Source organism: Echinops telfairi, unplaced genomic scaffold (assembly GCF_000313985.2).
Source record: "Echinops telfairi isolate 266 unplaced genomic scaffold, ASM31398v2 ScPeMD7_7420;HRSCAF=8458, whole genome shotgun sequence".
NCBI lineage: Eukaryota > Metazoa > Chordata > Mammalia > Afrosoricida > Tenrecidae > Echinops > Echinops telfairi.
Window position 1 is genome coordinate 25,912,316 of NW_022111320.1, and position 25,314 is coordinate 25,937,629.

Consider the following 25,314-nt stretch of genomic DNA (forward strand, 5'->3'; position numbering starts at 1 on the left):
TGGGGGTAAGCAGCGTAATGTGGAATCCACTATGCCACCAGCTCCTCTTCCGGCCTACAGCAACCCTAAGACAGAGTAGAACTATAGGGTTTCCTGAAATGTAAAACATCCTCACCTAATTCACAATGAAAAATTCATTCATTAAAAACAGAAGCAGACACTACTGGGTTTCAAGGCTGTAACCTTTATGGTAGCAGACTGCCATGCCCTTCGCCCACAGAGAGGCTGGGAGGTGGGTTTGCATTGTGACCATTCAGTTAGCCACCCAGGGCACCAGCCATCGGGTCTCCAGGGCTCCCTTGCCCACATTGGTGGCAGGCATAATGCACCCCCTTTGGGGCTTCCGGCTCGTAGGGCTGGACAGTCATCTACGCTTAGACACAAGACCAGCTGGAGTGCCTGTCACAGGAGCCTCTTTGGAGCCGCACACCCAGAGTCTTGCTTCCTACCCAGCCACCTCTGTTCTGGGCAGTGTTTCACAGCATCCCCACCTACCCCCCAAAATACCCTGTCACTTAAAAACAGCTTTGGAAAAGCACAGCCCAGTGCTGAGCAATTAGGCATTCATGGTGCCTCCTGCTGTTGAGCGGTCATTAGTTTAATGAAGTACTATTAAAAACACATAAAAAGCTCAACCAACAAAAATAAACAAAGCAGTCACAGCAGCCAGCAGCCTAAATGTATAGCGGGGCTTGCAGCAACGTGAAGGATGTCCCACACACATTTAAGAACACAGGCGTGCTTTGGCTGGGAGCCCAGGTCTTTAATTGGCTTTCCATTTTACAATTCTCAGTGAATGGGAACAAGTGACCACACATATACCACCAATATTTCTTTCAGAATGTGGTTTTAAATTCTGACTAGGGGGAAAAAACCATATACATGAATATATATATATATATATATATATTCAGAAAAAGTGAGAAAGCGTCCCTTGGACTTTGGTCTCTTCGAGTACTGGCTGCCTAAAATGTCTAGCTTCCTTCGGAGGTGCCCAGAGTCTTGAAAAGTGGCCCCCCTACCCCCCAAAAGATGACACACAGAGTAAGTGAACGAGGTTGTTCACTGAGTCAGTTCCAACTCATAGCCACCCTGCAGCACAGGGGAGAACTGCTCTCTGTGGCTTGCAGGCCTGTACATCTTTACAGGAGGCGGCAACCTCGTCTCTTTCCCAGGGAGAAGCTGGTGTGTTTGAACCGCTGCACCACCTAAGGGGCTCTGATTTCAAGGGAAGAATAGTCAGGCAGCTGCGGCCACGCTCACAGTCAGTGTCCAGTGAGTGAGCAGCCCGGGTGCAGACACATATTCCTCTCACCCTCAGGAACCGCGGGCCTGCAGATAGATGCTCTTTCTCTAACTGATCTTGATCCTTTATCGGCAAAGATACAACTGTTCATAGAGAAACCTTTAGAATAGCCGACTAAACCAGGAGAGTGGCCCTATTGGGGGAAACAAGCCCCGTTTCCTGCTCCAGATAATAGGAGGAATATATGAATGAGGAACACAATGTTTGCTCTTAGGTAAAAGCCTGCAATCAAGGCCCTCTCAATGCTTTCCAACTGTCGAGGCTGCCAAATCCCCAAAGGACAAACAGCAGGCTCCTCTGAGCTTTACAGATGAAAGCACCCTGGAGCCGCCCAGGAAAGGCTGGGGCAGAACAGGAAGTGACAGACAGGGCTCCAAGTCACCGTTCTTCCCAGGAATGAGCACATGGGACACAGAGCCATTCTTCAGGGTAAAGACCAGGGCGCTAGCATTTGCCGGCCCCACAGCTCCTCCCCTGTGGGAGAAATAACAGGGCGGGCCTTACCTTAAGCGCTCCACATAGTTCAACGGTGTCTGCATCATCAACCACCGTAATCCGAAAATTTGGAGTCTGCAGAAGTTCTTTGAAGAGAAGACCATTCTCCATGACTTTGCTGCCTGTTTTAAAGTCGGAGAAAACAAAAATTAAGTCACCATCTCGTTTCTTAGTTATCATAACTAATTTAGCTTAAGAGCCCCAGTGGTGCCATGGTGAGGGGCTCAGATAGCTGGGTCCAACCCACGAGCTGCCCTGTGGAAGAAAGATGTATGGCAGTCCGCTTCCTTAAAAATTACTGCCTGGGAAACCCTGGGGGCAGTGCTAGCCTGTCCTATAGGGTAATCATAAGGCGACATCCACATTGACAGCAGTGGGCAAGTACTGTTTTAAGGAATAACTTTTAAACGGTTGACTATAGAAAATACATAGAAAAATAAGGGAGAAAATGTATCTGATAATCCTATCAGGAATGATCATATTAATAATTTGGTGCACATCTTTAAATTATAGCACTATTAATATAATTTCATAATGCCTTTCTCAAATCTGAGAACATACTGTAGATATGATCTTACAACTGGCTTTCCCCAAATTTTATGGCATGAATAATTCTGAGCCGCTGATGGTTTTGAGCTGCTGACCTTGCTGTTTGCATCCCAGAATGTAAGTGTTCCACCACTAGGCTCTGGTATGGCAGTTAGGGCCTGGTAATCCCCCCAGGAAGTGACCTAGCACAGTGTAATCGACTTCCCGCTGATCTGCTGTGTGAGGTTGGAGGGGAGTGCACCTGACCTGAGGCTGTGGTCTATTCCTAGATAAGTAGGTGCTAGTCTGGAGTCCACATCCGGCTCATCAACTCAGGTCCTTTAGACTTGAGCTAATGGGTTTGCCAGATTGCCCTCCGATCCTGGGAGCCATGGGCAGATAGCAGGCTCATCTGCCGGGCTGGCCTTGGATTGGACCATCTCTGCATACACTAGCCACATCTCCTGCTTCCTGGTTCAGCAGTCCTGGCAAATACATGTGTCGGGAAAAGCCTCCAGTTCAACCTCGGACCCACAGACCTAAACAGGACTAGATTTACAGGCTTCTACAAGTGTGTCAGTGTCAGCTACTTTCTGGATATCAGTGTGTGTGTGTGTGTGTGTGTGTGTGTGAGTGAGAGAGAGAGAGAGAGAGAGAGAGACTGGTTTTGCTTCTCTAGAGAACTCAGCTCACCATGTACACTCTTCTCTGGATTCCCAGTTCCACTCCGCCATCTTTCCCGCACCTCCCTGCCTTCTGACTCTCGTTTTTTGGGCAAATGTTACCCTCTTGGTCTCAAAGAATTGGTTGCTCTGAGATGCATGTTCCTCACGAGCATGGCTGTTCACTTTGTAGGCCTGACAGTGTTTGGAACCGGGTTCAGTCCCAGGTTCAAGGATGTCTAAGGGCCGGAGTCTGAGGGGTTTTCCCAGTGTCGGTCTTGGTCACACCAGCAAGCCTGGCCTCGTTCATGATCTGCAACACTAATACTGCTCTACACTTAGTCTTTCGCTCTGCCAGGGTCTGACCAGAGCCAGACACAAATGTTTGCAAACACCACTTCCTGTCACTGGGGTAGCACTGGGGATGTGACAACTGTTGGTAGTTTTCACACACATGTTTGTGTCCCGGGGCTTGGGAAATGGGCTGGAAAACAGAGCCTGGTGTAGAACATGCTCTGGTTAGTGGGTGTGAGGTGAGGCTAATCAAAGGCACCTGAAAAATTGGCAGTCAACTTCCTGCCAAGTCAACAAACATCTCCACACAGGAAAGCTGCGCTGAGAGGAGCGCACTCGGGCTCTGCCTGCCTTTAGGTCTGAGACCAGGTGACCTCAAGCTTGTCTGCACTTTACAATCACCTAGGGGGGGGCTTTCAACACAGCACAGCCCAGGCCAGGACCCAGGCCAACAACACCGCCAGCTCTGGGGCCCAGCAGCACTGGTAGTTTTTAAAGTTTTCCAGGTGATTCCAATGGACAGACATGTTTGATTGATTGATTGATTTAGATTCCTCTAGGAAAAAGCCCTGGTGGTCTAAGTAGTTGTGAACCACAAGGTCAGCAGTTGGATACCACCAGCAGCGTCTAGGGAGACAGAGTTGGCTTTCTACTCCTGTACACAGTTACAGTCTTGGAAACTCACGGGGGCAACTCTACCCTGTGTTCTAGTCGGTAGTGAGTTTGGTTTGAGCCTCGGTGCAGGGAGTCCCAGAGTGGTGCAGATGGGCGGGTAAGCACTGAACTGCTAGTTGAAAGAGTAGCCGTTCAAACCCACCCAGAGGTGTCTCAGAAAACAGGCCTGGTGATCCACTTCTGAAAGGTTGGACAGGGGGTGGGGATGGGAGTGGGGGGATCAACTTTAGTCTAGTCAGTTCCAGCCCACAGCAACCTTGCAGGGCCAACAGAATGGCCTCCCGAGTTTCCAAGGCTGTCGCCTTTACAGAAGCAGCTGCCTCGGCTTCCTCCAGAGGAGTGAACGGCTGACCTGCTCTGACCACAGTCTCGTGGGGTCTCCTTCCCACAAACATGAACAACAGCAACAAAACCCAACCCCAGTGCCATCCAGTTGCTTCCAACTCACAGTGACCTTCGACAGGGTTTCTGAGATTGTAAATCTTTACAGCAGCAGGCAGCCTCATCTCCATGGGAAACTAACACTGAAGAAAATATGACGAGGACTACATTCCCTAATTTAGAGGGAGTCTGGAAAGCTAGTATTCCATGGTAGGAAAGCCTCCACATTGGTAAGTTAGAGGTAAAGTCCAAGTACATGATCCTGCTTTAAACATCATTCCCCAGATTCTCCCTGACAGCTGTGCTGCCTTAAAGTCAGGACATGGCTGCTTTTATCTCCCTACAGAAGCATCATGGCATCCAGCCCCGCTCACACCTTCCCCCAATGCAGGTATTAGGTTTCTTCACCTGTGAGCTCAGGGACTTTACTGTAGTTACTGCTCACCTTGTGACGTATGTAACTACCGAATATGCATGTCTATGGCTACCTATAAATGTCCCAAGATAGTAAAAGGTTCTCTCTCTCCTCCCAGTTCCACATGTGACTCCTTTATTCTATTCTCTCTCCTATCTTTCCTATCCTCTATGACTTAACTATAATCTCTCTATGTTATCGCTGTACAATTACGCCTACTGGTCCTTCGGTTGTTGGAGGCTGGCTGCCTCTGACACGGCTTTCTCCCATAGCGGTTGGTGGGTTTGAACTGCTAACCTGTGGTTATCAGCCCAGTGGTTAGAAGCATCCTAAAGAGCAAGTCTCTGTGTTTGTGCCTTCGCTTCCTTGTGAGTAAAAACAGCACAGCAGGCTCAGGGCAGTTGTGAGGTTCAGTAAGCAGACACCTACGTGAGAACGTGTGTTCGTCCTAATAGCGGCATGGGTACCTTAGATTCGGCATCCCAAACATGACGACAGCTGACAGCTGCATACTGGTGTCTATAATTTGCCCTATTTTACAGACAGGGAGACAGAGGCCCAGAGAGCTTTCCTAACTTGTCCGGGGTCATACAGCTAATAGGAGAGAGAGTTAGATTAGATTCTAAGCCAAGTTCCCTGGTTCTAAAGCCCATGTTTTAAACCCCATGCTGAGCTGCCTCTTGGGCGTGGGAACAGAGGTGATAAGCAACAAGCAAGGAAGAATCACAGCTCCCGTGATCTACTCCCACAGACCAGAGAATGCTTTTCTGCAGCTTTTCCCAGAGAGGGAGCACAGTCCCAACAACCCAGGCCAGCGGGGTGTGTGTTGGGCATATGCTCCCGAACAAGCCTGGCCAGGAGGCAGGGGACTGGCCTGGGGGGCACTGGATACTGCTCTGTATTTTACATCTTCTGTAATAAGACATTTTAAAGCTTATTTCCCATTCCACAAGCGTGCCTGAGATCCACCTACGGGCCGACTTCTGCTTTTTCCGAACAGAACTGGATTGGCTCGCCTGTCGAGAAAGCCAACTTCTTCCTCCATTCTCACTGCCAGCAAGCCGATGCTGACTCACAGCAACCCTACAGGACTGCCCCTGTGAGTTTAACTCTTTACAGGAATGTCTTGCTCTGGCTGGCTAGTGGTTTTGAACTGCTGACCTTGCAGTTAGCAGCCCAAGGTGTAACCACAACTCCACCAGGGCTCCGGAATCGTGGGAGGAGGAAACAAGTTTCAATGTCTAGGTCAGCAATGAGCGCAAAGGGGGCTCTCACCACCAGGGGGCACCTCAGTTTACGATGACAGAGAAGATTGTTAACCAGATGCAGAAAGCCAGGTCATTTAAAATTTTCCTTCCTGGGAGATGTTTGACTCAACCATCCTTAGCAGTGAGCTGGTCATCAGGAAAGGAGATCTGCATAGCCACAATGCAGTGATCAAATCCAGGAACTGCTCATGTTGATCGTGGGGCGATCTCACATGCATCCCTCCTAGGCTGCCTTGACAGCAACTTCGACGCCTGGGCCCAGGAGCTCGTGCTGCAGTGAATCATCAAGTCCCGTCTCTGGGACGCTCAGTTCCTTGGCCTTCTGTTCTCTTTCACAACAGTGCGAGTTTTGAAGGGCCCTGGCCAGCAGTTTCAGAGCATAGCCTTTACCTCGGAGGTGTCTGCCTCGTGCGGTGGATGATTTCATGGGGCTCTTCTGGTCACAGCCGGTGACTCCCACCAAACCACCTTTGTGCTCCTGCTGGATCTGAGCAAGACGGTGGGAGAAGACAGGGTTCTCTCATTCCACGGAGAGTGGCTGAGCCAGCCCTGCAGCCGGTGGGGTCTCGCTGACAGCCAGAGAGGTGAGCCCGGGATGCAGTGCCTTCTTCGGACCCTGCATGCGGCTTGTCTTTCTTTGCCTGACCTCCGGTTGTTGGGACTTGCGTTGCAGCCTGTCACCTGACCTGGTTTCACAAGCTTCCGCCACTGCCTTGAAGATAAGAATTCTCCAGGCAGACGGTTGACTGTCAGGCCCCGCTCAACTACATGCGCCATTTCCCTTGGGTGGGTGGCCAATGCAGACCTCTGGGGTGTGTGCTATGGGGAGAAGGTGGCGGCTGATGTCAGAGGTGACAGAGAGGTACAGCAGTTTGGAAAAACAGGTCATTTGGGAAATACTTAACCTCCACCTTCATGAGACTAGTGCTAAGTTTCCTAGAAGAAATGATTTTTTTCCCAGTCTGATGTTTTGTCATGACTCAGGCGATGTAAGGCTATTTCAATATATATTGCCCTCATGTGTCATAAAGAGTCCTGGTCGTGCAGAGTGCTAAACGCCTGGCTGGTAGTCCAAGGTTGGTTTGAACCCACCAACTCTGTGGAAAAAACAGGTGGCAATCTGCTTCCATAAAGATTACAGCCTTGGAAACCTTTGGGTTGGGGTCAGTTCTACCTTGTCTTATAACAGCGGTTCTCAACCTGTGGGTCACGACTCCTTTGGGGGGGTGTGTGTGTCGAATGACCCTTTCACAGGGGTCGTCTGATTCATAACAGTAGCAAAGTTAGTTATGAAGTAGCAACGAAAATAGTTCTATGGTTGGGGGTCGAGGTATTAGGAAGGTTGAGAACCACTGTCTTATAGGGTCACTGTGAGCTGAAATGCAATCTGGGGGCAATGCGCTTTGAGGTGCTTGTGTTCTATCTTTTATTGTTTTATTTGATTCATGTCACTAGTGCCGATCCCAGTCCATCTGGGGTCCCTGCCATGTGCCCTTACTGCCTGCCCTCTCGACAATCACCCTCCGCGCTGCCCCAGCTGAGACTCCACCCACTCAAAGGGCTCAGCTGGCTGCAAGGAGTGGACTCCTGACTATTGTTGAGCCCATTGGAGTCTCTCTAGAATTCCACAATGGCGTCAGCCTTCCCCCAGTTTGCTAATGCTGGCCCTGGCCTTCGTGGGCAGGTCAAACTGGGGTTGGCCATGTTGGGTCCCTGTGCTGTAAGCAGGTGTCCCTATCTGGGGATGTGGGATAGTCATCACACTCAAAAGTGGGGTCTATTTCTCCGAAAGGCTTCCTTCGACTGGGTGGCCAATGACAGTGCATGGGTCAGGTCCTCCTGAGAGAAGCTCACTGTTTATCTCCTATGTTACAAATGTGGGGGGCAGTGCAAGTGATAAGGGAGAGGAGGCTGGCAAGTATCCCCTCACCCCTCTGGGCCCTGCTGCTCCCCTCACTGAGGCCTCTCCCAAGGGTGCATGGGAAGGACACTCTGTATTCTTGGGTCATTCACTCTGGACATTCCCCCTCCCAGAAAGGCCACCAACTCAAAGCCATCAAGCACCGGGCAGTCAGGGAACAGTGGAGGGCCTGTTAGGACTGTGGCCAACCGGACAGCACATGCCCTATCTACCAGGGGCAGCTATTCCTCAGCCATAGACTTCTGCTGCCCTGTAAAAGCTAATCATTCCGTTCTCTAAGCGATGCCACAAACCCGCATTTATGCATGGGTGACACTACTGGAGTTTCAAATCTTGAGATGCAATTCTAATTTCTTAAACACACTACAAAGGTCTCTTCCACTCACCTCAAAAAACACGACTGTGGGGCCAAGTGCAGACCAGCTATGACCTCTTGCTTTATTTATCCCACAGGATAATGGCTGTACTAGTCTTGGCCCCCTCAGTCGAAAGTATCAGCTAATCTGTATTAATGAGAGGGGATTTGGGAGTGAGGGGGCTCGTTTTCTCAGCAGCATTTATACAATTAGCATCCTGTAACAAAAGACTTTTGATTCAATTCAGAATAATTACCCTAATGATGTGCTCTTGGTGGGGGGGGTGAGCTCCGAGGGAAGGTGGCGATCACTATGGCAATGCGATGGGGACAGGTGTCAAGAGTCATCACAGGGCCTCTCAGTCACCAAGTACTCCAGTTTCCAGGCCCGGGGTGGTCCTGGGTTTTGTAGAGAAATATTCAACGCTGGCTACAAGCGTGTGGAAAAGGGACCCACAATGCTTACAGTGACCTTCAGCCACAAGCGCTCTCGAAGGACAGCATGCCAAGCTGGCGCCGTGTGAACTCCACCCCAGCTAGCCAAGTGCTCTAGCAAACAAGGGCGTCCTACACCACGTACTGATTACATGTACCCAGATAACTTCTGGAAGACAAGAGTCAGATGACCCCTCCACTCCTCCATTCCCTGCCCCTTATGCTCCCCCCTCTCCCCAGTGCACAAACACTGTCTCCTCCCCCACCTCTCTCTCTCTCTCTCTCTCTCTCTCTCAGAGGATGCCGCAATAAGCAGAAGCCGAGACCCACAGAGAAGGCAATGGGCAATGGACACCCCAGGTAAACAGAAGAGGGACTGGGCCGTAGCATGTGTATATTTGTTTGGCTTTACAAACCAAAAAAGGCTCATGCACACAGGTGAGCTATTCTGACAACAGCCGTGGTTAGTGACCGGCGAGAACTCCTAGCCAAAGTCTACAGGAACACAAACAGGACAGGAAAAGAAGTTTCAGGCATACAGAATGACTGAGGGACCCATCATTTCCAACCGAAGGGGAGAGATGGGTCAGTAGCGGAGGACTAACGTGTTCATGATCTTTACGGAGCAGTAAATTACAAAACCATCTCGCAGCCTGTATCAAGCCTGCAGATGGATGAGGGATTACGTGTAAAAGAAACGTGTATGCACACTGTTAGGTTGCCAAGAAGAGTCTTCTGGCTCACTTACAACTGCATTCCTTACAGCTTGACCTTTCAAAATCAGATCGCTAGGCATTTCCTCCAAGGTGGCTCAGGGCTGAACCAACAGCCTTTCAGCTGGTAGCTGTGTGTTCAAGCACTTGCACCACTTAGGGATTCATACGTGCAGGCACACACACACACACACACACACACACACACACACACACGCACGCGCGCTGTAGTACACCTAGTGTGATCGTTAGCTTTTGTGTCAACTTGGTTGGGCCACGGTCCTCAGTAGTTTGGACCTAACAAGAAATGGAAACTCCAGGTGGCAAGCAATGGTGGGGAGATTAGGGTGCAGAGGAGCCTCTTATTCAGTTCGCAGCTTGCTATCTCCTTGGAGACGGGGGGCTGCTTTGCCTTTACAAAACTCTTGGAGCACTCGCCCCTCTCCTTGCTAGCGTGTACTCTGCCTCTACCGCATGGACCTCAAGCCCAACAGTGCGCCATACTGCCTGCTGACAATGGGAGCCGTAGAGCCTAACATTTGACCGGCCAATCCTCCTTCCTGCTTTATTCTGTGTTGTACTCTTGTTTCATCCTCTGTCTCCTGGTTCACCTTCATGTTTCCCTAGCCCCAGCAGCTATGCCTATCAGGAACAGCCGCTGCTTAACACCTGACACATGTGGACTCCAACCAAACTGAACTTAATCGTATCTACCCTGTGAGCCATTCTCTTATATAAATTACACACACACACACACACACACCCCACACCCCACCCCCAGTCACTGCTTCTCTAGGGAACCTAGCCTAACGCACATTTTCCACCCCTGCCCCTGGAAGGATACTGAAGTGTATTGCTGGCAGTGTACTGCCTTAGGGGGGGGTGGGGGGGCGGGGGCGGGGAAAGGCCCGGGTGGGAGAATACAATCTTAATTCTAATATCACACCTTGTCACACAAGTTGACACTTTCACCTATGTCTCTATCACTTTTGCAAGTGTACTATGAGACACTGTTGTTTCCTTCTTCACATTATTAGCAATTCCTCTCCTCTCAGAAATATATTCTTTCTCAAAGCCAAAGCAATTCCACAACCAAAAGAACCCAGTCCCACACAGAGTCTTAAAAGTGTCCAAATCTGGGATGCAGGGTTATCCATGAACTACCGGGTGTCTGTGAAAATATAGATGGGGAGACTTTGAATCTTGTTCTGTATGAGTGGATGAAGCCAGTGAATGAATTACTACAAACAAGTTGCATGCATGTAGACCCAGTTTGCACTGGCAGAAAAAAAACCAACCTAAAATAAGAAAACAAAAATTAAAATAATGCAAAGATGGTTTTCCTTTTATCTTACTTTCCTAAATAATGATGCGTTGTCTATGTGATGAAGAATAAAGGTTTAACAAGCAAACTTGCCCTAACTTGTGGGTACGGGTGAGAATCAGGAGCAACATTTCCCTGTGCATTTGTCACTCTCAAGAGAGCCTCTCCTGCCCCTGAGCTTCCATGTGAAAACTGAGATGGAAAAAATGACCTCAGATGACATACGTGTTTGGCAAGGGTGGAGGCGAGTTCTACAGTGGTCAATCATATTACTCTTTTGCAATCGTATTCCTCTTGCAACATCTTTTTGTATACAAGGGCTTGGGAGTGCTGTCAGAGCCCTTTTGAAAAGCCAGCGGCCAGTTGGCACAGCTCTCTGGGGTCGTGATGACTAGAAACGGGCCCCGTGGCTGTGGGTCCTCTGCTTGCTTTGTGATGTGGGAGCAGCACCGCCAACCCATTATGTGAGCACAGGGCCTTTATGCCCCCAAACAGGAGGCCTGGGCTCGAGCCTGGTTCCATTTCACCTTAGCCAGGTGACTCTGGGCAGACCGTTTATGCTCCGAGCTTTGCTTTTTCTCACCTCTAAAGGTGGGAATCATTCCCACCAACTGCAGATCGCTTTGAAATCCAGTGAGGATCTGTAAGGGAAAGCTGGCTTCTGAGGCCAGAAGCACCTACCTTGGCTGGCACCTGCCGCTTCCTGGCATAAGAAGCCTCAACTTCCTAACTGGGCAGATCCAAATGCTCTCGCTGGCCTCAGAGCAGTGGTTCCCAACCTTCCTATGGCCAGGACCCTTTAAAACAGCTCCTCTTGTTGTGCTGAGCCCCCAGCCATAAAATTATTTTTGTTGCTACCTCATAACTGTTAATTTTGCTACTGTTATGATTGGGCCACCCCTGCGAAAGGGTCGTTCGCCCCCCAAAGGGTTTGCGACCTACAGGTTGAGAACCGCTGCTTCAGACTCATTTTTGTTGTTGAAACATTTTAGTGCCATAGGACGGGCTCCTTTATATCTACCGCCCACCCTACTGAAAATCCTAAGGAGCGTTCACGTTCAGGGGAACTGGAATACCAGAGACGGAAAACATCTGGGATAAACCACCCACACCTCCCACTTTGGGCGGGCACCTGGGCGCGCGTACCAATGGTGGTCTCACAGAACTTCTCCGCAGCCACCTCGTTGGCGATGTTGGCGCCCATGAGCACACTGATGTCAATGCCCATCTTCTCGCGGATGATGTCGGAAATGAGCTTCAGGCCCTCGGGGCCTTCGTCTATCCCCTAAAAAGACGCCAAGAAGTCAGTGGGGAAACGTGAGCAAATGGGAGGCTGGACATAGTGCTGCTTCAAAACGCATCTCCCATGTCGGGGAGAATACACACATGTTGCATGCTCACCAAACAGACATCCGTGTTCACTGCGCCAACCCCTCGCAGTGGGAACTAGATGATCAACACAACTGAAGGGCCCAGAGTGTGCACACATTCCCCGCCCACCTACCCCCAGGTTCCTCCTCCTCCTTCCCAGCGGGGGGCGGAGGGTGGGGGGAAATATTCCAGATGATCTCTCCATCACTCCTTTCCTCAGCCAGTCTCTCATAAGGAGCTTCCAAAAGACTGTGGAAAAGCCCATTACCTTTCAATGTCCGTGTTCCTCCGACCTTTCGAAGCCCCCTCATATTATGTCACTGTCCCACATTAGGTCACTGTGTGTGTGTTGAGCACCTGTGAATGGCATGAGAGCATGGGTGTGGTGTGTTCTTGGACTACATCATACCTCTGGAGACACCCATCTGGCTGCGTGTAGTTTCGCGTGTTTCACATGTTCCTGTGCACACTGCTGTGCAGTAACCCTCTGGGCCGGAACACGCTGGAGCAGACTCTCTAGGGCCTTCTTCATCCTCTCCCAAGCCCCGCCCTCCCCCAGCAGTCTGGTGACACTTACAGATGGCTCTTCAGCAGAATGTGTTCAAAGGCATAAAACCAAATACATAGAATTACCCAGGGAGCCAATTAGATGAAAAGTTACCAAAAAAAAAAAAAAAGGCTAATGTGTAATGAAAGAACATATGCACTATTTCATCAGGGTCTTAAAGCTGTCCCGGTGGGTGCAATACCACCAGTTTCCAACAGAGAGAAGTATCAATGACACTTTGAGACACCTGCAATTGCTCTAAAGTGACACCCAGGTATCTGTGGTTTCTATGGTAACAGTCATGGGTCCAACTAATTATTAAAACTGGTTGTTGGTGGCCTATATTCATAATAAAGGAAATGTGCATTTCAGTTAGAGGTTAGAATGATCCCCCTCCCTCATTTATGTTCCTGGCAGGTTTACGAACGTCCAGTTAAAATCCAGGTTCTGGCTATCAAAAATATAGCATCTGGGGTCTTAAAGGCTTGAAGTTAAACAAGCAGCCATCTAGCATGGAAGTAATACGCCCACATGGAAGAAGCACACCAACCTGTGTGATTATGAGGTGTTGATGGGATCAGGTATCAGGTATCAAAAGATCCAAAACAAACAATTATATCAATGTGAATGAGGGGGGTTGGAGCAGAGCCCCAAAGCCCACCTGTAGAGAATTGGACATCCCCCCACAGAAGGGTTACAAGGAAGGGACAATTCAACCAGGTGCAGTATAGCACCAACTGAACACACATCATTCCTCTAGTTGCTCAGTGCTTCCTATCCCCCAGTACCATGCCCCAGTTCTACCTTATAAATCCTGCTAGACCAGAGAACACACATTGGTACAGATAAGAGCTCTCAACACATGGAATTCAGGACAGATTAACCCCTCAGGAACAGTAGTGGGAGTAGCGATATCATGAGGGGAGGGGACTGGGTGGGGGGAGGAAGGGGGAAATCCATCACTAGGTTGGATATTCAGCCCACCCCCCAGGGGGACGAATAACAGAGATGTGGGTGAAGGGAGACAATGGACGGTGTAAGACATGAAATAACTACAATAGTATATAATTGATCAAGGATTCATGAGGATGAGAGGTGGGGAGGAAAAGAAGAACTGATACCAAGGGCTCAAATAGAGAGACAATGTTTTGGGAATGATGATGAAACATGTACAAGTGTACATAATACATTTAAAGGATGGGCTGCCATAAGATTTGTGAGAGATCCCCAATAAAATGATCAATAAATCCAGCCAGCCAGCCCAGGCTTCAGGTGCACACTTGGAGGTGGGATTGCTGTGTCTTAAACGTAAGGATGGTGAAGACGTTGCAGGAAGGACCGGGCGGTGCTTCGCTCTGTTGTACACACAGACATTGTGAGCCAGAACCCATTCGATGGCCCCTCGCACCAAAAGCAGGTGCACCTGTGATTTCTCCAGGGGTGATTTCCAGACCCTAGGCGGAGGCTGCTGACTGGGAGGTTTTTTCTGACCAGGAGGCTCAACAGGAGGTGCCTACCCTCTCATTACTGCAACTGCTCAGCTGCATTGAGAGAAAGCAGCTCCCTCCTAAATCTAGCCTCGCAGGAGATAGGCTTCTGATCACCTTACAAGCATCTAAGAGCAACAAACAGACAAACCCCCCTCAAATCCATGCTACAGCTTCCCCCTTCAGCTCCACACCACGGTCAGAGGAAAGCAAGGGAAACAATATCTTTCCCCTGGTGTGAGTGTTGGGGGACGTGGTTCCTCCCCCGAGTCACCTTGATGAGGGTGATTCCCAGCGCCTTCTTAGGCACCCTGCCGGTGATCTCATCGCAGATCCTGTGAATGAACTGGTGAGGGATGACAAACACCAGCAGGTCTGCATCCTGCACGGCCTCCTTGAGATTTGGGACGGCAACCTGCAACCAAGGGAAGAGTCAAGGGTTTACTTTTAGATCACAACCACCACGAACCAAACAAAATAAAAGACTCGGAACCCACTACCGTCACGGAGATTCTTACCCGTAGCCAGCCCATGTGCTGGAGAGTAGACCTGTGCTCTGTGCGGGGTTCAAGGCTGTCATCTCATAGAAGCAGATCACCAGGCCTTTGCCCAAAGCACTGCCGGGGGGTTTGAACCACCAACCTCTAAGCTAGTAGTTGAACATAAACCACTTGTGCTACCCAGAGGCCCAATATCACAATGTTTATTTATCACGGGGCCTGGAGCCAATGGAGCACCTGGGCAGGGGAGCGGCCCTCTCCTGCCATCACTCTTGTTTCTACTCTGTGTGGACTGCTATTGTTGTTTCCCCTTAGTCCATTTCTCCCCGCAGAGGTGGCCTTCCAAGGACAGTCCCCTGTGTGCTGGTGGCCACCTGGCTTCAGCCAATGGGGGGTACTGCCAGGAGGTCGGAGAGGGGACAAGAAGGCAGGCAAGGGCGGGCCACTCCTGCCAAGGCTTGGCATCATTCTACATACTCCTCCGGTTGGGTCACACCTCTAAGCTCTCTCCTGGCTGGTTTGGTAACACGGTCCCGTCCTCTTTGCCCTTTCAGAGGTGGTAATAGCTTTCTGCAGCTGCTAATCTCTGCACATTTCTCCAGTCCCTGTCGACTGCAATAGACCCTGTGTGTGTACACACACCCACACACACCCACACCCACACCTACCACCACCACCACCACACCAAACCAAACCCACTCAGTCAATTCTGACTCCTGGCAACCCTGCGTGTCTCAGAGTTAGAACTGGGCTCCAGATGATGTTCCCTGGCTGTATCCAATGGAGGTATAGATCACCAGGTCTTTTTTCTACGGCACCACTAGAAGATGGACTCAAACCACCAACCTTTAGGATAAAGCCAACCCAACAGGGGAAGTGGAGGAACCTATAAGGCCTTGTGGCTATATTTTAAGCCAAGTGTTCACCTGAAAACCGCCCTAAATGGATTTTTAGTCTCATGAACAAAAACACTATATTAGCTTAACTGGTTTGAATGGCAATATAAGAAGCCATTGCCCCCAAAAGATCAGGTCTAAAACGAGCACTTTATATCCACGAAGGCAGGAGGGAACCTGCTTTCCTCTGCAGAGGGGGTGCTCCAGGTTGTTAATCTAGAGTGAGTAGCCCCAGCTGACATGGATTTATAGCTATTCCCCAAAACTCACCTGCGTTTAATCTTTGTCAACTTGAACCTGTGTGAAAGGGTAGGGGTGCAGACCAACCTAGCCATCAGGTCCCAGCCTGATGATGCCTCCATAGGGGTGTGGCCTTTCAATAAGAGCAATAGTGAGACCTTCTCTCTCTTGCTTTTTGCCTTCCTCCTCGCTGGGACCCTGCATCTGCCTCCAGAGGCTACCCTACATGGCCACCATGTCCTGCAGAGCTGTTAGCACCCTGCCATGTTTCCTCTGACCCTGGATCCACATGAGTGGGCATCCAGTGCGTGTGATCTCCCGACATGCCGCTTCACCTTTCACTGGCTTGGAGCTACATGCGTCTGACGAGGGCTGCAGCTAGCATTGGGCTGTGGACTTGAGTTGGACTGGGCTAGGATGCCTTCTGGATATAAAGGTCTTTCTTATACACAGCATTCGCCTCCCATGCTAACCCACACACCCTGTTGTGCCTAATGAGCAAAGTTTATGGTGCTCATTTGATCCTTGCTTTCCCCAGGCAACTTACGAACCCCCATTCCTCATTTCCCCTTGGTTCCTAGCCAGGGTCCCTACTCCCCTTCTTATACATAACCTAGCAGCTTCAATTTTTAATCTTACTGTATCTCCTCTTTCCTACCCAACACACACACACACACACACACACACACACACACACACACACCCTTCTTTTCAGTGTATCTCTCACTGTGGTGAAATGGAAGAGACCAAAGCAAAGGAGAAAAGATGTGCATTCGAGTCCTACATCTGTAACTGACCATCGGTGTGACGTTGGCTAAGCCACCGTCAGTCTCCCTGGATATGGAATAGGGATACAAATCCCCCTTCCTACCTGGCTGCTTCACAGAGCTGCTGCAAAAGCATTAACGTGGCAGAGCTTTCAAAATAACAAAGACGCAAATGAATACAAGCCATTATTCATCAAACAAATCTACCTGACACCTCTAAATCCCTCCCGTTTATAAAGTTGGCCTATCCCCTCTCTTTGTTTAAAAACCTTCTCCCAAGAAAGATGAACAACATTCTCCAGGAAGCTAGCAGCTGCTGGGGCTTCCTCCTGCCCCTTCCAGTTCCCTCCTTCAGCGAATCAGAAAGGCTTGCGTTTGGTAAGGAAGGGTGTGAAGGGTGTGAAGGGTCTCCTAGAAGGTCTGACCTGGGCTCACAGGCATGTGCGCGGCATCCTCCCGTTTTTCTTGGCAAAATACTTCAGGCTTAACTCAAAAAAGCCATGTGTAATCTGAGCTCCATGTGTACCGTGCACATGGTCCAATCGCAGAGCATTCTCGGGGTTTCTCCATGATGATGAGGGAGGACGTTGGGAGTCCTCCAGAGAACATTCCTCTTCTCCCATACTAGCAAAGCAAGATCTCTAAGCGGATTTCCATCTTCCAGAATAAAAGCGTTGGCTAAACTACTAGCCAATCGTTCCCTCCAAAGCAGTCTGCGGCTTTGGAGATGCAGACCCATTTCACAGTAAAACCTCTCTGAAGGCGTGCGCCTGTAAAGATCCTGATACGTCATAAGGCTTGCCTTTCAATGGCAGCAGGCAGGGAAACTGACTAAATCAGAACAAAGTGGACGTGTTGTCAGGAGAGACCGGACTCTAGAGAAGGACATCATGCTTGGTAAAGTCGAGGGGCAGTGACAAAAAGGGAGACCGTCCACAAGATGGAGTGGCACAGTGGCTGCAACAATGGGCTCAAACCTACTATGAGGGTCGCTTCTCAGCCCTTCGGCTAAGATCAAGTGAAGAAACATAACCACGGCTGTGAGGCAGTGCAGGACCTGGCAGTGCTGTACACAGGGCCGCTGTGTGTCAGAACAGGCTTGATGGCATCTAACAAAAACAAAAGGTGGCCTCCTGCCTAGACTTGCAGTTAAAAAAACACAACAGTAACAAATTCCAGTTATCTAATCTAAAACTAGCCTGGTAAGCTCTGTGAGGACAAGAGTGAGGACTCTTTTAAAGTCTCTGGATTTGTTTTCACTGTGCAAAGCCTGGGCAAAGAAGTAAGCTTTTACACACGGCCAACGTCTCACCTGCAAGGTCTCAGATCCCATTGTTGTAGATATTGTTGCAGGCTTACGACCTCACCCTCCTAAAATGCTCTTCAGTGGCCTTTAAAGCCAACAGACATAAAAAAAAGTTCCCCATATTCATGTATAACTACCAAGAGGCTCTTTGGATCAAATGTGGAAAACGTTCTTTTTCAAATTAAGGTAGGAAATAAAGAAGTGCTCACAATCCCAGCACAGGATAAAACTACTGTCCATGTTTTAGCATATTTCCTTCCGGGTCTTTTTGAGCCTCTGGCAATAACTGGAACTCTTTTATAGAATGGACTTGAAATCAGACCTCCATGTTAGTTTGTTTATTTTAAACATATTATTACAGCATGGGAACGTTCCTATAACCCACCTGAATCCCTCACCTCTCCATATTCCTATTCTTTCCAACACCACACTGACATTGGAGAAATACCAATAGTCTAATGAAAAGATACTCAGGCTGACCCTGGTCTCACCTGATCTCTTAGGGACATTCAAATGATGTCTAGCTCAGGTCTGAGACCCCCTGAGGAAGCAGTTTTGGTGAGTGTGGGGTGGGTTATCCTTGGTCTGGCTGCTGTGGGGCACCTTGGCCTGGCTCTTTGATCAATCATAGTCCTGGACACTGTGGCCTGGCTCTATGACCATATATAGGCCTGGACGCCAAGGCTGCTCGTGTGCATTCGCTGGGGAGTGATGGCTCTGATGAAACAGTATGTAAGTGAAATGCAGAAGGAAGAGGTGCACTTGACACAGTTCCAGTTCCAGTGGTCATCGCATTGATTCTAACTCCTGGGGGCTCATGGGCGTCTGAGGATAGTGCTGTGCTCCAGAGGGTACTCATAGGACTTTCTGGAAGTAGACTGTTAGCCGTTTTTCTCCCCATCACACCTCAGAGTGGACTCACCATCAAACTTCAGTTAGCAGCTGAGCACATGAACTATTTGCGCCACACAGGGACTCCTGTTCATTTACTAACAAAAACCCACACCGGCTGCCATGCGGTAGATTCCGTCGTGTGACAGCCCCATGGGACAGTGCAGCACTGCATCTTAAGAGCAGATCCAGGGCCTCTCTTAGGTGGAACAGCCGGAGGGGTTTGAACCACCAACCTTTAGACTGGTAGCAGAGTGTAACTATTTGCTCCATGCAGGCAGCTTCACACAGTCCACAGGGGAAGGTAAAGCGGAGTGGGATGGACATGATAATGAAGTGTGTAGTCCACAGAAGGAGAGGAGCAACCAGCTCTGACAGAAATGAGAAAGGTGAAGCAGCTCAGGGGGATTTCTATGCCGAGGACAGACGGAGGTGGTCCTACTAGAACTTTGGTTGTAGTAGCAATAGCTGCTTGTTTCAATCTTCCCACCTGCTATTTGGACAACGGAACTTCCAAGCCCACGAGCCTATAGCGCCCTGCTCCCCTGACCAACCACGTGAAGAATGACTTGGGGCGTGGTGGCTGGTCCCACCTCAGGGACAGAGGAGGAAGCCACCTTCCTCTTGAAGGAAGAGACTTAGCAGCTTCTGGAACGAGCCCAACCCAACCAAAGGAAACTCACTGCCACCGAGCCGATGTCAACTCATAGTGACCCCAGAGGGCAGGGTCAAACTGCCCTGTGGGATTTTGAGACTATAACTCTGTGGGAGTAGAAAGCCCGATCTTTCTCCCAGGGAATGGCTGGTGGTTTCGAACTGTTTATCTTGCGGATCGCAGGCCAACTAGTAACCACTAGCCACCAGAGGAATGAGCTCACCAGGATTCAAATCCCAATTCTACTCCCTGGCTATGTGACCCTGGGAAAACCCATGACCCCCTCCCCCCCCTTGCTTTCCTCACCTACACAATGCTAGCATTGGCCTGCCCAGCTTATGGCGAGAGCGGCCACTGGAGGCTAATGAGTTCTTTCAGGAGCCTGAGCTTCTATTAAGGGTCAAGGAAAAGTCTGGACGCAGAGAGAGTAGTGACGGTTGAGCAACAAGATGAATGTAATTGGTGTGGCACAGAACTGTGAATGGGGTGGGCGGGGGATGCTGACATGACAGACGTTGTTACATAATTAGTGACTTTTATTTTCACTACAGCAGATGGGCAGCGAAAACGAGGGCGACCTGGATGCTGGACGCTGGAACGTCAGAGCGGTTGTGCGGGCGAGGCAGCAGCCGGCAGGGCTTCCTTCGGCTGTGCGTGGGGGTTGCTGTACGTTGGATCGACCGCGCCTACCCACATTTTTACCACAGTCATTACAGAAAGAAGCGAGCGAGCAAGCCATGCCCTCCGGGGGGAAATCATCTTTCGTGAGCAAGGGACACGGCACCTCCCAACGCCCACGTGCTCACTGGCTGACAGGTTGTCTCCCTTGCTTAGCTCCTCCGAGGAAGCAGCAGGTCTCCTTCCTCCATCACCGGTCCCGGGCACCGTGCTAGGCACACACAGCACGCACGGGGCGGGGTTTGACAAAACAGTGCACACCGCTGAGGCTTTCGTTAGCTAAGGCGTTCTGTTGCTCGGCCTAAAGGAATCAGGCGGACACGATGGTCCGGGTGTCAACAGACTATTACGGAAAAAACACCACGGATATTCATTCATCAGCTCCAATCAGGCAGGGGGCGGGTCCGCCCTTCTCATGTCTACTCGCCTCCCTTGCTCCTCCCCCAGGTTCCTGGACAGGGCCGGGTCAGAGCCGCTATGTCTCCCTCCTAGACTTAATATGCTCTAACGGGTCTTCTGACAGTTTCCAATTTCCTCATGTCTCCGTGCATAATTTAGGCCGTGGGGAGGATTCTTTTTTTAATTAAAAGATCATTTTATTGGGAGTTCTTACAACTCTTATTACAATCCGTACATCAATGATATCAGGCATGCTTGTACATATGTTGCCATTATTCTTTTCTAGACATTTACTTTCTATTGAACCCTTGATACCAGCTCCTCTTCTCTCCCCGCCCACCCCCGTGACCCCTTGTTAGATTATAAATTATTGTTATTTTCATATCTCATACCAACCACTGTCTCCCTTCCCCCAGGGTTTCTGTTGTTCTGCCCCCTGGAGGGGGGGTGTGTATTTATGTGCCGATCATTGTGCAATCGGTTCCCCCTTCCTCCTATCCTCTCCTCCCATCCCCCCTACCCTTCTGGTATCGCCATTCCCATTTCTGTTCCTGGATTCTGGGTGTCCTGGGCTCTTATCTCTTACCCGTACCTGTGCACAAGCTCTGGTCTAGTCCGAAGTGAGAAGCAGCACTGGGGTCATGGTAGTGGGGGGTGAGGATGCCTCAAGGAACCAGAGGAGTTTTGTGGCAAGGATTTTCCCCACACCCAGTGCCGCAGCTGTCCCTGAGGGTTGATCAAAGGGGCGGGCACTTCAAGGGGCATTGGAAGCCACGGAGGCCCAGTGGCAGCAGCCAAGGGCAAGGTTGTGAGTTCCAGCCTCCAAGTGGATGTTGCTCTGAACACCAGACCCATTTTAAGAGTCAGAATAACCAATTAACCCAACCCACAACTTGTAACAGGGGAAAGGGATCGGAGAGGCCCCACCCCGCCAAGTCCCAAGCTCTGCCTTACCCGTGGCATCTCAGAAGATACGCCTCTCCGCCCCCCCAAAGTCTTACCACATTCTCGGGCAGCTTGTGTCCGGGGAGATATTTAACGTTCTCATGGTCATTATTGATGATGTCCGTCAGTTTCCTCCCATCAACCGTTTCTTCAAAGACCCACATCTTGACAGTGGAGGCAAACTTCTGGAGTTTCTTGACGTTATTGCCTATTATTTTTGCGACAGCTGAGCCCCTGCACAAGGAACCATGAGATGGAGAGAGAGAGAGAGAGAGAAATAACCACAATTAAGCGTACTTGAGCCAAAGAGAAAAAGCATTAGAGGAACATTCCAAAGACTCTCCTTCTGACTGTGCCTCAAACACTGTATTTACTCCAGATGTGCTGTGTCAGGATCTGGCCCCTTGATTCTTGAGTTCTTTTCATCCGGAATGACCAAGCTCTGGGATCAGGAAAGGCCCGATATTTGGTATTAGGTCAGAAAGCGCCACACCGCCGCGCTCCCTTGCCATTGCTGAGGGCTGCGGCAGTTGAGAGGGAGAACTCTCACTTCTGTGCAGAAGATCAGGCAGTCTGCGCGGCCACTGCTGCCTGTCAGCAATGGCTTGGGCGTTACTGTGAAGTTGACCGGGTGGCTCTCCCAGACTAAGGCACGCCGGGAAGAAGCCTGGAAATGGCATGTGCTTCTAAAAGCCTGCCAGTGAGAGCCTTACAGAACACCCTGAGGGGAGCCCTTGCTAACAACATCTTCAACTGGCAATGTGTGTGTGGTGGTGGTAGGGGGGGGGGGGGGATGAGCTGATACCAAGGGCTCAAGTAGAAAAAAACTGTTTTGTAAATGATGATGGCAACAAATATACAAATGTGCTTGACACTATGGATGAATGGATGGGTGGATTGTGATAAGAGCTATAAGAGCCCCCAATAAAATGGTTTTTAAAAAGAAAAGAATCCGTCTATGTTGCAGTGGCTTAAAGATGACACCAGGAGAGTAAGCAAAGTTTCCGATCCATTAGGGAGGTTAAGGGTGGCTACTGTAAAACGGACGGTGTTCTGATGAACTGCAACTCAGACTGAGCTCATCAGAGGAGCCAAGAACCTGGGAGAAGCCGGGAGGAGACGGAGAGGAGGGGCATTTACCTCCCCCATCTCCCATCCCTGTGGCACCGGGTGGCTGACAGGCCCACGCTCCCTTTTCTCTGCGTCTCTATCCACAGATGTTGATCAGTAACAAGCTTGTCGCGGAGGGAGGATGAACTCTAGCCCACTACTGCCTGTCCCTTGGACAGTGTCATGGTCCTGCCTATCATGACTGCGCCAGGGGTGTTTGGTGGGCGTGCCCACTCACAGAATTCCCGCTCAGGTAAGTGGCCCGTGGGCCAGGGCACCCTGACCTGAGCTGGGCCATCTCCCCCAGGCCTTTGAAAGGAGATATCACTTGGCTCTTATTAGACAACTTTCCTGTTGGGAAGAGCAAACGAGAGCCCGTGGTGGGGGGCACACTGCATGCTCACGTGTTAGAGCTCCAGGATGGTTTCTGGCGGGGTAGAGGGGGTGGTCCCTGTGAGGAGAGGGTGCACTGACACAGGGGAGCATAGGGAGACAGGATCCTCGCTGCCTAGTCCTAGGCAGTCCCAGCGCCTCCCAGCTGGTGCACACACCTGTGTGCTCTGACAACCAGCAAAGGACAAACAGAGCAAACAGCTCAAACTCAAACTCACTGCTGGCCAGTCGATGCCAACGCGCAGCGGCCCTACAGGACAGGGTAGAACCGCCCCTGTGGGTTTCGGAGACTAGTTCTTGACGGGAGTAGAAAAACCTCTTTTTCCTGCTGGGGAGAGGCTAGTGGTTTCAAACTGCAGACCTGGCGTAACCCACTACGCCAACAGGGCTAGTCACTTCCCTTTCCCTCAGACTGAAAGAAGAGCGAGGCGACGCAGTGGCGCTCAACTTGAGCCGGGTATCCGAATGTGGTGTTGCCCTGTCCCTGTGGTTCAGCGGTTCTCAACCTTCCTTATGCCACGACCCTTTCATACAGTGCCTCCTGTGACCCCCCAACCATAACATTATTTTCGTGGCTACATCACAACTCTAATTTTGCTACTGTAATGACCCACAGGTTGAGAACGTGGGCTGTAATGACCCTGTGGGACAGAGCAGACCTGCCCCACCGGCTTCCGAGGCGGCAGGTCCCAGGCCTTTCCTCCCAGAGCTGCCGCGTGGGGCCAATTACTGACCTTCGGGTCGCAGCCAAGACTTACCCACTTGTGCCCCAGAATGCCTCCGCATTAGAATGACTTGCAGGGATTTTTAAAAATCCTGAGTCCTGGACTGCAGCCCACATCTCTTGGGTGGGGCCAGGCTGTGGCTTTTAAAGCTGTCCAGTTCCAACCAGGTGTTGTCAGGCTGATTCTGAGTCCTGGTGACCCCATCCATGTCAGAGCAGAGCCGTGCTCTGCAGGGCTTTCAGTAGCTGTTTTTTTCCAAAGTAGACTGCCACCGGGCCCGTCTTCCAAGGAGACCCCTGGACGAACCTGACCCCCCAAGTTGGGAGCTGAGCCCATTAACCATTTACACCTCCAGGTGACAGAGTTCCCTGGGTGAGTCCGATGTGCAGCCATGGTTGAGAACCCCTGGTGAGTACAATCAAGTGGGAATGTCCTCCGCCCTCACCAAGGAACAGTTATGGACGGACGGGAGGGCTCTGTGGCCTTATCTGGGAAATTCTTATTCTGTGCTGGCAGGAGCGTTAATGAGCTTAAACACCCATCCATCCAATTCGCCTCCTGACTCTGTAGAAAAGCAGCCTGACGTCTCATCACCACTATCACCGTCACTCTAATCTTGGAAACAGGGGCTCACCTGCTCTCCCAGGCTCCCAGCCTGCCCTGGCATCAAACAACATACACAAGGTCAAAGAGAACAACTGTGATGCTGGTGGAGGAAGCCCGGAATGAAGGGGGTCCTGAGATGAAGGGAACCCAAGTCGGGCAAATAGAGAACGAAAAGAAGTCGGAGCCTAAAGGCCTCTCCTCTGGACCTTACTGGGATACCCTGGACGTGTGCTGGAAGGGAAATTCCAGTTACATTATTCGCTCACATCAGGACCTTCTTCTGCCTCCTCCCCGCTTTCATCAGGTATTTATCTCAGTCATCACACATTTCTGAGTACCTACTATGCAGTAAGGAGGAGCCCTGAGGGTGTCGTGGTTCCACACTGGGCTGCAATCTACAAGGTTGGCCGTTCGAAACCACCAGCTACTCCACGGGAGAAAGATAGGACTTTCTACTCCTGTAAAGAGTTGCAGTCTCAGAAACTCACAGGGGCAGCTTTACCTTGTCCTGTAGGGTTGCTAGGAGTAGGCATCAACCTGATGTCAGTGTGCTTGGTTTGGGGATTTTTCGACTATGGAACAAAGGAGCTCTGGTAGTGCAGTGGTTAAACCCAAAGGCTGGTGGTCAGAGCTCAACCAGAAAAAGCACTCAGGGAGAAAGACCTGGTGCTCTCTTCTTGTAAAGGTTCTTCTATCACCATCCAGTTGATTCTGATTCATACCAACCCTACAGATAGGAGAGAATGGCTCTGGTGGCTTTCTGGGACTGTAACTCTTTACAGGAATAGAAAGGCTCATCTTTCTTTGCTGGAGCAGCTGGTGGACTTGAACTGCTGACCTTGTGGTAACCCAATGCATGACACGATGTGTGTTAGTCGGGATGGACTAGAGAAACAAATTCATAGACCCTCAGATGTGTACAAGAAAGAACTTTATATACAAGAGCAATTGAGTAAACATCCCAGCCCAGTCCATATTAGCCCATATGTCTGATACCAATCTATAAAGTCCTCTTCAGACTCACGA

At 50.3% G+C, this 25,314-nt stretch overlaps 1 protein-coding gene across 1 annotated transcript in view; it reads right to left on the minus strand.

Moving 5' to 3' along the window:
- The window catches only part of GPD1L (glycerol-3-phosphate dehydrogenase 1 like), a 37,527-nt gene extending 13,564 nt beyond the window's left edge, over window positions 1-23,963 (minus strand). The window contains 6 exon segments of the mRNA XM_045297589.1: window positions 1,591-1,603; window positions 1,752-1,923; window positions 11,919-12,057; window positions 14,452-14,592; window positions 21,511-21,688; window positions 23,716-23,963. Of these exon segments, the coding sequence (XP_045153524.1) occupies window positions 1,591-1,603; window positions 1,752-1,923; window positions 11,919-12,057; window positions 14,452-14,592; window positions 21,511-21,688; window positions 23,716-23,798 (726 nt within the window). The 5' untranslated portion in view covers window positions 23,799-23,963.
- Between the last annotated feature and the right edge of the window lie 1,351 nt (window positions 23,964-25,314).